Source organism: Pelodiscus sinensis, unplaced genomic scaffold (genome assembly GCF_049634645.1).
Source record: "Pelodiscus sinensis isolate JC-2024 unplaced genomic scaffold, ASM4963464v1 ctg49, whole genome shotgun sequence".
NCBI lineage: Eukaryota > Metazoa > Chordata > Testudines > Trionychidae > Pelodiscus > Pelodiscus sinensis.
The window spans coordinates 726273-740550 of NW_027465953.1; the positions used below are offsets into that span (position 1 = coordinate 726273).

The window sequence follows — 14278 nt, forward strand, 5'->3', positions numbered from 1 at the left end:
AGGGATAAGGGATCTTTCGGAAAAGGCTTAATTTTCCGCAAGATCAGCATCTAGACTGGCGCTTTTCTCCGGCAAAGCTCCGTGCCGAAAAAAGCTGCAGCCATTTTTATGCTAATGAAGCAGGGGAGATTTAAATCCCCGCTTCATTAGCAATTGCGATACGTCTAATTTACATCCCTTTTCCGAAAAAGGGATGTAGTCTAGACATAGCCTGACGGTAAAATTCTGACTCCGTTAAAGTCAACAAGAATTTCGTCATTGGCTTTAGTGGGGCCAAAATTTCACACACAGCTGGTAATAACATACCCCATAGATCCTCCTGTATGATTATCTATGGATCAGAGGTTCAGTTTTATTAAATGTTGCCATACTTTTTCTCCTTTTCTCTATCCTAGGTCAGTGCACTAACCTGGGGTCAGCAGAGGAGGAGCTGAGTTGTCTCCGTGAGGCACTAACAACTCCAGACCCTGAGGCTCTGTTTCAAGCATCTTCCAAAATGGCTAAGGTAACAAACACTAGGTGACTGTCCTAGTGGCTGTGCACCATTCATTTTCCCTTGTCCAGAGGACTGGAAAAGGGCAAATATAGTGCCCATCTATAAAAAGGGAAATAAGAACAACCCAGGAAACTACAGACCAGTTAGTTTAACTTCTGTGCCTGGGAAGATAATGGAGCAAGTAATTAAGGAAATCGTCTGTAAACACTTGGAAAGTGGCAAGGTGATAGGGAACAGCCAGCCTGGATTTGTAAAGAACAAATCATGTCAAACCAGTCTGATAGTTTTCTTTGATAGGATAACGAGTCTTGTGGATAAGGGAGAAGTGGTGGATGTGGTATACCTAGACTTTAGTAAGGCATTTGATACAGTCTCGCATGATATTCTTATCAATAAACTAGGTAAATACAACTTAGATGGGGCTACTATAAGGTGGGTGCATAACTGGCTGGATAACCATACTCAGAGAGTAGTTATTAATGGTTCACAATCCTGCTGGAAAGGCATAACAAGTGGGGTTCCACAGAGGTCTGTTTTGGGACCGGCTTTGTTCAATATCTTCATCAACGATTTAGATATTGATATAGAAAGTACGCTTATTAAGTTTGCAGATGATACCAAGCTGGGAGGGGTTGCGACTAATCTGCAGGATAGGGTCACTAATTCAAAATGACTTGGACAAATTGGAGAAATGGTCTGAGGTAAATAGGATGAAGTTTAAGACAAATGCCAAGTTCTCCACTTAGGAAGGAACAATCAGTTTCATACATACAGAATGGGAAGCGACTGTCTGGGAAGGAGTACGGCAGAAAGGGATCTAGGGGTTATAGTGGACCACAAGTTGAATATGAGTCAGCAGTGTGATGCCGTTGCAAAGAAAGCAAACATAATTCTGAGATGCATTAACAGGGGTGTTGTGAGCAAGACATGAGAAGTCATTCTTCCGCTCTACTTTGCGCTGGTTAGGCCTCAATTGGAGTATTGTGTTCAGTTCTGAGCACCGCATTTCAAGAAAGATGTGGAGAAATTGGAGAGGGTCCAGAGAAGAGCAACGAGAATGATGAAAGGTCTAGAGAACATGACCTATGAGGGAAGGCTGAAGGAATTAGGTTTGTTTAGTTTAGAAAAGAGAAGATCGAGGGGGAACATGATAGCAGTTTTCAGATATCTAAAAGGGTGCCATAAGGAGGAGGGAGAAAACTTGTTCATCTTGGCCTATGGGGATAGAACAAGAAGCAATGGGCTTAAACTGCAGCAAGGGAGATTTAGATTGGACATTAGGAAAAAGTTCCTAATTGTCAGGGTAGTCAAACACTGGAATAAATTGCCCAGGGAGGTTGTGGAATCTCCATTTCTGGAGATATTTAAGAGTAGGTTAGATAAATGTCTATCAGGGATGGTTTAGACAGTATTTGATCCTGCCATGAGGGCAGGGGATTGGACTCGATGAACTCTCAAGGTCCCTTCCAGTCCTAGTATTCTATGATTCTATGATTGTTTTATGCTTTTGTGATGTCTTTCCACACTTGGAGCGAGCTATGGGAGTGAGGCATTCATGGGTAATCAGTAACATGCTTTTCATAGGTATATGCTATGAATGCCATGTAAAAAACAAACAGATTCCAGACAGTTGCATGAACATGCCCATGCATGTGCGCGCGCACATCCATCCATCCATCCATCCATCCAGGGGGAAAATATGTGAGCGGGACATCAAGCTGAGAAACCAGTCTTGGCACCTTGTGTGTTTACCTGAACCTATATTTGTGTGCATGCATCTCTTTGCATATTTTTATATTTTGTGAAAAGATGTCATGTACATAATAGAATATAAACTGGAAATTTACATCCTGTTTGTCCCATACAATGTTGTGCTAACTGTACAACCTAAGATCTAACCTGATATTATTAGTGTAGAATAGAGATGTGGTAGCTAGAAAGATTACAGAGAAAATTTTAATTGCAACTGCCTTGCCAGATATGAGCCCAATTAGCAATTTGCTGATGAATACATTATTTTCCTATACAGCTCTTAGGCCTCCTTTCTTAAAAGTACTGGAGCCGACTATCATTGCAATCTTTCCTGTTTTTGATCTGTCCACAGGTGGTTAGTAAGTACTTTCCCTCTGAACAAGCCACAGATTTTATTGAGGCCATACTGGATCGTATGCTGTCTGCTAGCCCCTCCTGTGCCACAGCAGCCGGTCTGTGGATGAAGATCATCCTGAAGGAGTGTGGAGGTGCCATGCTGGATGAGGTAAAATAGAAGCTGGAGAGGTTTTTCTGGCTAACCTGCAGGCTTTCAGGTCTTTGCCATCATTTGCAGTGAACACAAGTCTTGCTGTTTCTCCCCCTGGGATTGGAAGTTAATTCCATCTGTGTTCCTATCCTGAGTCAGGCAATGGGGGAATCAACAGCAGAAGACAGAGATAATCTAATGGTACATCTGCACTAGCTCGTTAGTTCGAGCTCGGTAGGGTAATGAGGGCAAGCGGAGTTGCAAATGAAGCCCGAGATATAAATATCCCGGGCTTCATTTGCATGTTCCCTGGCGCCACCATTTTTAAATCCCCCTTACTCCAAACTCCGTGCCCGCGGCTACATGCGGCATGGACTAGGTAGTTCAAATTAAAGATCCTAATTCGAACTACCGTTACTCCTCATGGAATTAGGATCTTTAATTAGAACTACCTACTCCGTGCCGCGTGTAGCCGCGGGCACGGAGTTCGGATTAAGGAGGATTTTAAAATGGCAGCACCCGGGAACATGCAAATGAAGCCTGGGATATTTAAATCCTGGGCTTCATTTGCAACTCTGCTTGCCCTCATTACCCTACCTAGCTCGAACTAACGAGCTAGTGTAGCCGTACCCCAAGGGAAAAGGAAGATGCTTGATTATTTGTCTATCTTGTTGTCACAGTTTCCAGCCATGAAAGGCTTGGAAAAATTAGACTCCGAGTAAAATGCAAAAAGAGAATATCCGGCCCCAAGAGACAAGCTAAGTGAACTACATCTTAGGGCCTCAGATAATGAGGGGTCTCTAAAAATACCCCCAAATTACTAGTTTTTACTTGCCTCTTTGCCTATGTACAGATAGATAGATAGATAGATAGATAGATAGATAGATAGATAGATAGATAGATAGATAGATAGATAGATAGATTATTTCTATTTTCATTGTCCTTTCTGTTAGAATAATACATGTTTTTTTGGAAATGCAATGAGGCCTCTTTAACTTGACATAGCTTAGGGCCTCAGCATGTCTTAACCCGGTGTTGCAGCCAGGTATGGGCAGAGATATGTATAATTTTTGTGGGTTAAATCTATGCAGCCATGTCTAAATACTTGTTTTTTGAAGGAAGGATTTTCTACAAGAACAGCAAATTGCTAAACGACTAAATAAACGTTTTGGTTCTGCAGAATGAATGGAGAGAATGGAAAAGGGACATTTTTTCTGGTTTTATTCTGTCCAGGTGCCAGCTATCCTGAGTAGAATATACATTCACATGCCTACCATCAAGCAGGGTAGCTTGAGGCAGTTCCTGGTGGAGGCAGTGTCCATTCTAGGTCACCATCACCTAGAGGCAGTGATCTTCAGCCTCCTCCTCAAACGTCTGCCGATGGACAGGTATATAGTGCTCCTTACAGTGTTCATTTTGGTAACCATGGATCCCACGGCTTCACTGGAAGATGTAAGGCTTCATTTAAGCCACAGACAGTTTGAGATAATTCCTAAAGGTTAATAGCTTGGGTCTTTCTGCAGAAAGGTCCAAGACCATGTCAAGGTGGGTGCAGGGAGAAATTAAGTGTCATTCTGTTTCCATTAATTAATAGTTGCTTTGGCATCCTAAAGACTTCCCTTTACTGGCATCACTGGAGTGGACTTTTGCCTCTCCAGACCCCTGAACTAACATCACCCTGGAAATTGCCAGTGACTGTTCGTTTTCTGGTAGCATGAAAGCTTCAAATCCAAATTCCTGGCTGATTAGCAAGGATAGGGCACCAGGCTTTTGGTATCAGCAAGGGTATGGCTGCTGGAATGGAATTGTCATTCTTGGTACTTAAAGACAGGGTGGTAAGCATATCTATCATTTCATTCAAACATCCCTAGCTGAATTATCAGTCATCAGTGCAGGAATCTAAGAACATGAGAACGGCTGTAGTGGGTCAGACCAAACGTCCATCTAGCCCAGGATCCTGTCTTCAGACAGTGGCCAATGCCAGGTGCCCCATAGGGAGTGAACAGAACATGCCCATTCTGGCAAATAGAGGCCAGGGAATGCCATTTGTGAAGAGGTCATGGGCTAGCCACAAATATTTGTTCTCATAGTTGTACATCCAGTTAGTAGGAAGATCATTTTTCTTTCTTCAACTTGTCTCCCAGGCCGTAGATCTTTGGGCATCACATGCTCATGATTCCATATCTACTGAGAAGTAGGAAAACAGGAACTGTGATTAGAGCTCTGTGTCCTTTCCTTCTGAAGTCTAGCATTAATGGTTATGGTGCAGTAAGACTAGGGTTGTGTCTATACAGCACCCTAAACTTGAAATAAGATGCACAATATGCACTCTGCAAATTGCGTATCATATTTTGCATAGCCTATTTTGAAATGTGGCGCTTCTACACAGCACCAAATGTCGAAATAATGTGCTATTTCAAGCCATCCCTTATCCCTCATGCAACAAAGTTTATTGGGATGGCAAAATAGTGTGCCCATTATTTTGAAAAATATTTCAAAATAACGGGCTGCTTGTGTAAATGTGGGGTAGCTATTTCAGGATACCTCCAGGATCCCCAAATAGTCATGCACTGTAGAAATGTAACCTGAAATGTAATTTAACTTAGTTCTGTAACTAGAAACTCAATATGTAAAACATGAGGACCATATAAGGAGGACAGCACTCTGAACTTGCTCATCATAGGCAGGGCTTGACAAATAATACAATCTACTCACCCATGGCGTGTAGATTGTAACCTGGAAGAGCCAGGTTTGGGCGATCTGTGCATGCGCAGATCGCCGGACAGCGCGGTTGGTGAGCCCTGATCATAGTCAAGGAGAAAATTTGTTCTTTACTTGAATATGATGCATATAGTCAGAGCCACAAAAGTCTCCAGGGGTCACATATAACTTATGTTAAATTGCAGTGACACCACTGAGCTGTGGAGATCTCTGGGGACAGATCCCTTGCTCGCCCCTCAAGTCCTGAAGGTCCTAATAGAAAGAATAAAGACTCCAACAAGCCAAGAAGGAAGCACGACCTCAGAGACAGAAACTGACCTGCATTTAGCAGCTGCTGAACCTCTCACAGTAAGTTAGACGACAGACATGTATTTCTCTGCCTTGTGACACACATGCTGATGGAAAGCTAGATGAGTGGTATAATATTGTCATATGGGCACTTCTTTTCTGAAGTACTGTTTCCTGGATTCCAGCTGTGCTTTCTGTGGAACAACAGATGGCAGATTTAGAGTATGTGGCTGATTCACTTAATAATATCTGGCAATTAGAAAGTCTTTGAATCAGATTTCTTACAGTGCTTTGCAAATGTTTTGTGCAACTCATAACATGCCTTGATAGGTCGTACACATTTTTACAGATATGGGACGCTAAGGCACACATGGAGTGAATTGCTCTCGGTCATTCATCAAGTTAGTGACAGGAGTGGGAATTTAGTCCAGCAGGTATCAGAAGGGGAGAGAGTGTGATAGTGTTAGGAAGAGACCTCTTCTTTTACCATGCTCTCCTTTCAGGCAACATGTGCCATCTTTGAAGTGGTGTCAGCATTGCAGTTGAGCAAAACTGTGCAGGAGCTGTTCCCGGAGTTGTTCACTGTTCTTCTGCAGCAGATCAGCCAAACCCTAGGACAAAAGATGCCTTTGCCCAGGATGAGCAGCCGAAGGAGGTTATTTAGAAAAGGACAACAACTATGTGAGGGCAACCCTTGCAGGTAATTAGAAGAAAGGGAGCAAAACAAAGAGAATCCCAGTACATTTGTGTGACACTCCCCAGGAGTTCTCAGGGTTATGAGGCACCTTACCATCACCTGCTTTTAATATGAGAAAGTCTTGTTTGTGCTTGCTATAGGTCAGTTCCCTGAAACCACCAACCTCTGGCAACACAAACACTACTATCTAGGCCTCCTCAGGCCTCAGTCTCTTTGTCCTCTCTTTCTGACTACAGCTTAGAGAATCTCTATCAACGGATTCTCCTCTAAGAGAAGTCTCCCTGCATCTCCCCACCAATCGGCTTTCCCCCATCTCTTAGTTTAAAAACTGCTCTACAGCCTTTTAAATGTTTAGTGCCAGTAGTCTGGTTCCACCCTGGTTTAGGTGGAGCCCATCCTTCCTGTATAGGCTCCCCCTCTCCCAAAAGTGTCCCCAGTTCTTGATAAATCCAAACCCCTCTTCCCTACACCATTGTCTCATCCACACATTGAGACTCTGAAGCTTTGCCTGCCTACCTGGTCCTGCGCGTGGAACTGGAAGCATTTCCAAGAATGCCACCATAGAGGTCCTGGATTTCAGTCTCTTTCCTAGCAACCTAAATTTGGCCTCCAGGACATCTCTCCTACCCTTCCCTATGTCATTGAGACCTACATGTACCACGACCACCGGCTCCTCCCCAGCACTACACATAAGTCTATCTAGATGCCTCTAGCATTTTGTCTCTTTTGCTCTCTGTTTCCCTCAAACACTCCTGTGGGTGTCCCTTTAGGCAGATTCCTTATTAATGGGATAATAGGTTTGTTGATTCTATAGCCCCACTCTAGCCAGGCAATCAGGTACATTTCTATCCAATTAGGCTTTCTCTGGGGAAGCTAATTAGTACTAGTAGTTACCAGAGTGCTGACCCCAAGTGCAAGCTCTCAGCACCCTGTCACATCTCGCTGGACATAGGGCCCCAAAATAACCATTAGTGATCACTAATCTCTCTGTGTCCCAGCTTTTGGGGTCTGGTTGTGTATTTTTTCCATATTACTGTACTGTGCTAGTGCCCATACACCTTGCAGATAGGAGAAAGTGACTGCAAAATGTTGTCCATAGTAACACTAGTAATATGAGAGGTATGAGACTGAAATACCTCCTGGAATTAAGTCCTTCCAAAAACAGTGGTCCTCAGGATACTGTCAATGGATGAACTGTCAATGAACAACAGACCTGACAAGTAACTGGGGTTTCCTGACTGCTTAGGCTGTGCCTTTCTATTGGTTACTACAGTTCTGTGCCTCTTTTCCCCCAGGCTTTCTATTGAAGCATTAGAGGCTGTGCTTCTCAAGGCTACGAATGGGAAACTGATAAGAACTCTCTGGATGCAGAAAACTTGGATGCTTCTTGAAAATCCGCAGACTCACCACGAGGGGGTGTGTTTGCTGGTGAGGTAAGAGATCTAGGAGACAGCACTTCATCCTCAGGGATCGGCAACAAATAGAGTGACTGACAGGGAACTTTCAGGTATAGCTTTGTGCGGGGTGCCCTGGGTGAGAAACACAGAGCTTCCATGCGTAGGTTTTAGAGTTGTATGGTCATAGCAGCTAAGCTTTTGAAGTGCACAGTCTGCCCCATAAGTGGTTCCTTTTGTCTTCCAGGGTTCTGCAAAGATCTGGAGTAATAACAGTGGAGATCATACAGAGCCTCCTTCCCTGGGTAAATTCCCCATCAGAAAACCAGCGAGTCACCAGCACAGCTTTCTTTGCTCAGGTATGAGCAGTTCCACCATTAGGCTGTTATCTGTTGTTTACCTTTCTCTGGGGAATTGTACAGTTCAGTTCACAGGAATTCATTTTAGATAGTAGAATGTGTCCTTTATAAGGAAATCTCATAAGGAACTTCATTACACCTTTCTTAATCATTTTCTCTTTGTTATTTTTGGGGCCTAAACTAGCCTAGCCTAGCTGCCTATTCTAGTTGCTGGTTAAGAGAGAGTGAGCAAGATATAGATAGGCTACGTCTACATTGGCAAGATTTTGCGCAAATAGGGTATGTCTACACTACAGCATTAATTCGAATTAACTTAATTCAAATTAGTTAATTTGAAATAAGCTAATTCGAATGAGTGCATTTAGACCTAAAAACTAATTCAAATTAGCATTTTGCTAATTCGAAATAGCATGTCCACATTGAGTGGACCCTGAACCGAAGTTAAGGCTGGCCAGAACCAGTGCCGTCAGGGCATCAGGTTAGGACTTAAGGTGTGGAGCTGCTTCCTCAGGCTAGCCGAGGGCTGTGCTTAAAAAGACCTGACCCCCATCCCGGACAGACAGTTCTCAGGATTTAAAGAGAAGTTAGATAAATTCATGGAGGTTGGGTCCGTGGAGTGCTATTAGCCAGGGGGTAGGAATGGTGTCCCTGGCCTCTGTTTGTGGAAGGCTGAAGATGGATGGCACGAGACAAATTGCTTGGTCATTGTCTTCGGTCCATCCCCTCCGGGGTACCTGGTGTTGGCCGCTGTTGGCAGACAGGCTACTGGACTAGATGGACCTTTGGTCTGACCCAGTACGGCCATTCTTATGTTCTTATGTACTAAGCGCAGGGCTCAGGGTCGGGGGTCTCACTGGAACAACTTGATTTTCATGCAAACCTGCTCCTGGGTTTGGATGTGGCCTTTGGTGGCCAGGCTGGCAGCTATCCTGCCCTAGACGGCTGCATTCCTGTGCCTAGTGTGGAGGTCGTGGACGCTGGAGGCCTCCCCCCAAACCTCGATAATGTCCACGATCTCTGCACTAGACCAGGCGGGCGCCTGCCTCTTGTGGCCCTGGGCAGGCTCCTAGGAGCCGCCAGCCTGGTCCTGGGGAGAGGCGGAGGGCTGGGTGGCAGCGGGTGGCTGGCTCATGCCATGCCAGGTGCAGGGTCTGCTGGCTGGGTGCTGGCAGGCTTGCCACTGGCACAGGCACTGTAGCCAGACCATGCCCCTTTAAGGGCTCTGGGGCTGGGAGAGGGGCAGAAAAGTTTCCCTGGTTTGGCCCAGAGTGGCCATCAGGGCAACCTGATTAGGGTTAGCCTCCAACTAGTTCGAATTAAGTGGCTACACAGCCCTTAATTTGAACTACTTAATTCGAACGAGGCGTTACTCCTCGTAGAATGAGGTTTACCTAGTTCGAATTAAGCGCTCCGCTAGTTCGATTTAAATTCGAACTAGCAGTTTGTATGTATAGCCGCTATTAAAGTTAATTCGAACTAATGGCTATTAGTTCGAATTAACTTTGTAGTGTAGACATACCCTATACTTTTAACGCAAGAGTTTTTGCATTAGAATATTTGCGCAAGAGAGCGTCTAGACTGGCATGTGCTGTTGTGCTAAGAGGCGCTTTTCTGCAAAATCATCCGTGCCAGTGTAGACGCTCTCTTGCGCAAGAAAGCTCCGATGGCCATTTTAGCCATTGGGCTTTCTTGCACAAGAAATTAATGTGGCCTGTCTACACTGGCCTCTTGCGCAAGAACAGTTGCACAGGAGGGCTTTTTCCTGAGCGGGAGCATCATAGTTTTTGCGCAAGAAGCACTGATTTTAGACATTAGAATGTCAGTGTTCTTGTGCAAGAACTCCCCGCCAGTGTAGACTGGCAGCTGCTTTTGCGCAAAATCATGCCAATGTAGATGTAGCCATAGAATTTGCATTACTAGACCTTTTCTGACAATTCCTAGGGCTAATACTGACCAACAGCTCCTGATTTTGGTCTAGCTCAGCAAATCTTCTAAATGAATCTAGTGTCCTAATACTATAAAATAAGCAACATACAAATACATTAACATCTATCTTAGATTCTCATTAATGTAGAATAATAGATTCATAGAACATTCGAACTGGAAGGGATCTTGAGAGGTCTTCGAGTCCAATCCCCAGCCATCACGGCAGGACCAAGCACAGTCTAGATCATCCCTGACAGGTGTTTGTCTAACCTGCTCTTAAATATTTCTAGTGATGCAGATTCCACAATCTCCTGAGGCAATTTATTGCAGGGTTTAACCACCCTGACAGGCAGGACGTTTTTCCTGCTGTCCAACCTAAACTTCCCTTGATGTAATTTAAGCTCATTGCTTCTTATCCTATCCTTAGAGGCCAAGGAGAACAATTTTTCTCCATCTTCCTTAAAACATCCTTTTAGAAACTTGTATTATCTGAGTACTTCAAAATGATAATGTAGTATCTGAGTGCCTCAAAACTCTTTAAAAGTATGTATCCCTACAATACCCCTGTGAGGCAGGGAAACACTATTAGTCCCATTTTGCAAACAGGAAACTGATGCACAGAAGGCCCAAGTGACTTGCCCAACATCATCTAGGAAGTCTTTGAGGGTGCAGGAAATTGAACTGGAACCTCCTAAGTCCTAGGCTGCTAACTACTGGAGCATCCTCCCTCTCCACAGCCTTGCTATAACGTCTGTGTCATATTTCACATTTACGCTAAGTCGCTATTTTAGAGGCTCATCTGGTGGTTCTAGGAATCTGTTTGTGCCCCAAAATCTTTCTACACCCCACCTAGGAAAGGAGTCACAAACGTGGGTTTTCAAGGTCTGCCTAGAGAGGCCTCATGAAAGCTGCCAATCAGAGCCCAGCTGGCTCAGATATATGGAGCTACAGGGCTTTATTAGGTCAGTTCCTTTCAGGAAGTGGAGGGCCAAGAAAAGATGCTATTCTCTGGCCAAACCAATTCACAGGGGTTTATTTCAGGCAGCATTTTCTGAAGCTGAATTTGCAGAGAGAGAGTCCTTACGAGCCTTAAACATATAATTAGAGGGAGAAACTGAAAGTGGCCCCATAGGAAGAACCCAAGGAAAAAGTAGCAATAAACTGAAATGAAGCAATGACTCGCTGCTATTTCTAGGTTGGAACCAAGAGTAGTGGGCAGGCTCAGGTTCCCCAGTGGCATAAACCCGATGAAGGGGACAAGGCTTATGGAGAGGTTGAACAAAGAACAGACTATAAAGGGTCCAGAGTTGGGGCTGAAGACCCTAGTGAGGGCAACAGGACCTAAAAGGCATTTGTTTGGACTTTGGGACTTGGCCAGAGGGCTGAGCCATGGAAGACTCACTAAGATCGACTGGCAGGATGCACCTGGGCGAGAAAAGGATTGTGGTATCAAATGCAGTCACTGAGAGGCTTTCAAGGGATGAGCAATCACCCATTATAGTGCCTAAAAGGAAAAATCCATGTTTTTAACACAGTACTCATTCATATAGAATAATAAATTACAGTGTATTACGTGTCTCCTCAAATTATATTCGCTATCTTAATGAACATATTAGAGCTAATGGACATGTTGATTTTATTTCAGCTAATGACTGATCCCATACTCAGGGAGAAGAAGATCCTTAAGTCTATCTTACATAGCTTAGAAGAAAGGTCACGGGACAATAACAGCATTGTCCGTCAAATGGCTGTAAGAGGCCTAGGCAATTTAGTCTATGGGGCACCTGAGAAGGTAAGATAGAATACTGAATACAATGCAGCATAACTAGAGAAACTAAAGGAAACAATTGCTCAGGATTTACAGAGGCCATGCACAATGCACTAGGCCAATGTCTGCTCTCTCATACCCCTGTAACCTCTTTGCAGTCAATACACAGCAGGTTTGTTCTCTTGGTAAGCTGGGCATAAGGAAACAATATGTACTTAATATGATCATATGTAAATGTATACTCCTAGGAATGAAGAGTGTAGGCTTTATTTCCACGATGAGAGATTCTATTCCAGGAAACAGAGACACTAAAAAACTCAAATCATGATAGATAATCAGCTGAACGTAAGCACCCAGTACAAAGCTGTGACCAAAAGAGCTGAGGTGATCCTCGGAGGCATAGACAGAGGGATTCTGAATAAGAATAAAGAAGTTATTTTACCTCTGCTTATGGCACTGGTGTGAGAACTGCTAGAATACTGTCAGGATCATGCCTGCAATTCAAGAAGGATGTTGATAAATTGGAGAAGAGTCACAAGAATTTTCAAAGGGCTAGAAAATGTGCCTTTAGATTCAATGGGGGGGGGGGGGGGAATGAAGCTAAACTAATTCAGACTGCTAGTAAGGCATACATTTTAATGGTAATTTTAATCATTGGAACCATTTACCAAGGGTTGTGGTGGGGTCTCTATCAGTAGCAACTTTAAAAACAAGATGGGCTGTTTTTCTAAAAGAGGTGCTCTAGTCAAACAGACATTATTTTGGGGAGGTTCTGTGTTGTGAAGGAGGTCAGACTGAATGATCACAATGGTCCCTTTTGGCCTTCAAATCTAAGTAATTAGAAATCTAATAGGATTACATAGGTGTAATATGGCACAGAGTTTGGCTTATTGTAGCTAGTACCTGATGTAAAATATAGCTATAGGTCACTAGGGGGGCAGATGAAATTCCCACTGCTTCATAATTGCTAAAAAAACATATTAGAAATGTGGTTAGTGGAAAGTGTTTTTTAATGTCATACGTCTGAACAGGTGAAAAAGTACAAGAAGTTTCTTCTGGAGGCACTGATCAGGACTTTAGAAGACACTTTCAGTTCTGAAGTCATTGCCGAAAGCCTGAAGGCACTGGCCAACGTTCTGAACGAGCTGAAAGGGAAGGACATAGGTTCTTCCTTCAGAGACCTCACCACACAGATCCGGAAGTACTTCGATAATGTACGTGAACAGAAGCCTTCAACCCCAGTTCAGCTGACATTGATGAGGCTCCATTTACAATGCATGATGTGTCCTCACTGGGCATTGTTCATGTCAGAATGAAGTGATTTTAGGCCTTAGGGAAGAGATGTGTTTTATGGAGGAGCAGAGAATTAAGAAAATGAGGATGCCATCCCTGCTCCTTCAGTCTCACCCTTCTGTTCATCTTTATTTCCAATGAGAATGGCAAAGGAAGTATGAATACTAGATTAGGTAGCTGCATACAAGGAAAATGGGCATACAGGGTGTAATAGACTGTTTTGGGCCTGCTCCATACGATTTTTATGTCAGATGGTTGAAATTATTCCATTTTGCAGAGAAGTTTGAGATTTCAAATTTTGGTTTTGTTCCTATTTGGGGGACACACCCCCCAGCCCAAATTTCAAAACTCTTTGTGAAACCGTAATACTATTCTCAACCCAGCTCTACTGGGAGCCTTGCCTGAGGGCAGTCTACTGGCAGACTATGCTGGAGACAGGGAACCTGGAAACACTGGGAATTAGAGGTGCCAGGGTGCACATTTCCTGGCTCCTTGTCAGCCTGCCAGACAGGCTGTTCTGAAGGTGAGGGCCAGGAAGCCCAAGATCCCAGTTAGCCTGCTAGATGGGTCACCAAGAAGCTGACCAAGTACCCCTACTTGGCTTCTGGAAGAATGTTGTCAAAATTGAACTGTCTTCAAAGTATTTTGATGAATCAACACATTTGGCCCAAACTTGATTAATTCCAGTTCTTTTAAACTTCTGTAGTTGGAATCACTCTACCCTAATGTAGAAGAGACAGCTGTGCTAGATACATGATGTGGTTATTTCTTCGTTACCAACCTGTGTGGCTTTCTTGGCTATAGGAGGACAACACTCTTCGTGCATTGGCCTTTGTCCTGTTTGGTATCCTGGCCGGCTCTGCAAAGAGAAAATGGAAGGACTATTTTGCCAAGCAGGTTAGACAGAGCTGGGTCACGCTTCTGCTGCACCTGCAAGATCCAAGCCCTGAGGTTTCAATGGTAAGAATGACAGTGACTTAATTACTAAGCAAAAAGAATCTTCCTCCTGATGCCAGGGGAGCTCTGCTATTCCTTCCCGCAGTGGAGACCTAAATTCTTCCCTCAGTTCATTGCCCTCCTTTTGAGTCAATCCCAGA

General features: G+C 43.9%; 1 protein-coding gene across 2 annotated transcripts in view; it reads left to right on the plus strand.

The window, feature by feature from the left end:
• The window catches only part of LOC142825328 (maestro heat-like repeat-containing protein family member 2B), a 43768-nt gene that overhangs the window by 21959 nt on the left and 7531 nt on the right, over window positions 1-14278 (plus strand). For both annotated transcript variants that reach the window (XR_012899754.1, XM_075917284.1), the window contains exons 14-23: window positions 396-505; window positions 2601-2753; window positions 3969-4123; window positions 5642-5804; window positions 6248-6444; window positions 7737-7874; window positions 8083-8194; window positions 11766-11912; window positions 12920-13102; window positions 13986-14141. Coding sequence is in view for 1 of the 2 variants with exons in the window: in XM_075917284.1 (XP_075773399.1) it covers window positions 396-505; window positions 2601-2753; window positions 3969-4123; window positions 5642-5804; window positions 6248-6444; window positions 7737-7874; window positions 8083-8194; window positions 11766-11912; window positions 12920-13102; window positions 13986-14141 (1514 nt within the window). In the remaining variant the exon portion in view is untranslated. The remainder of the gene's footprint in view (window positions 1-395; window positions 506-2600; window positions 2754-3968; window positions 4124-5641; window positions 5805-6247; window positions 6445-7736; window positions 7875-8082; window positions 8195-11765; window positions 11913-12919; window positions 13103-13985; window positions 14142-14278) is intronic.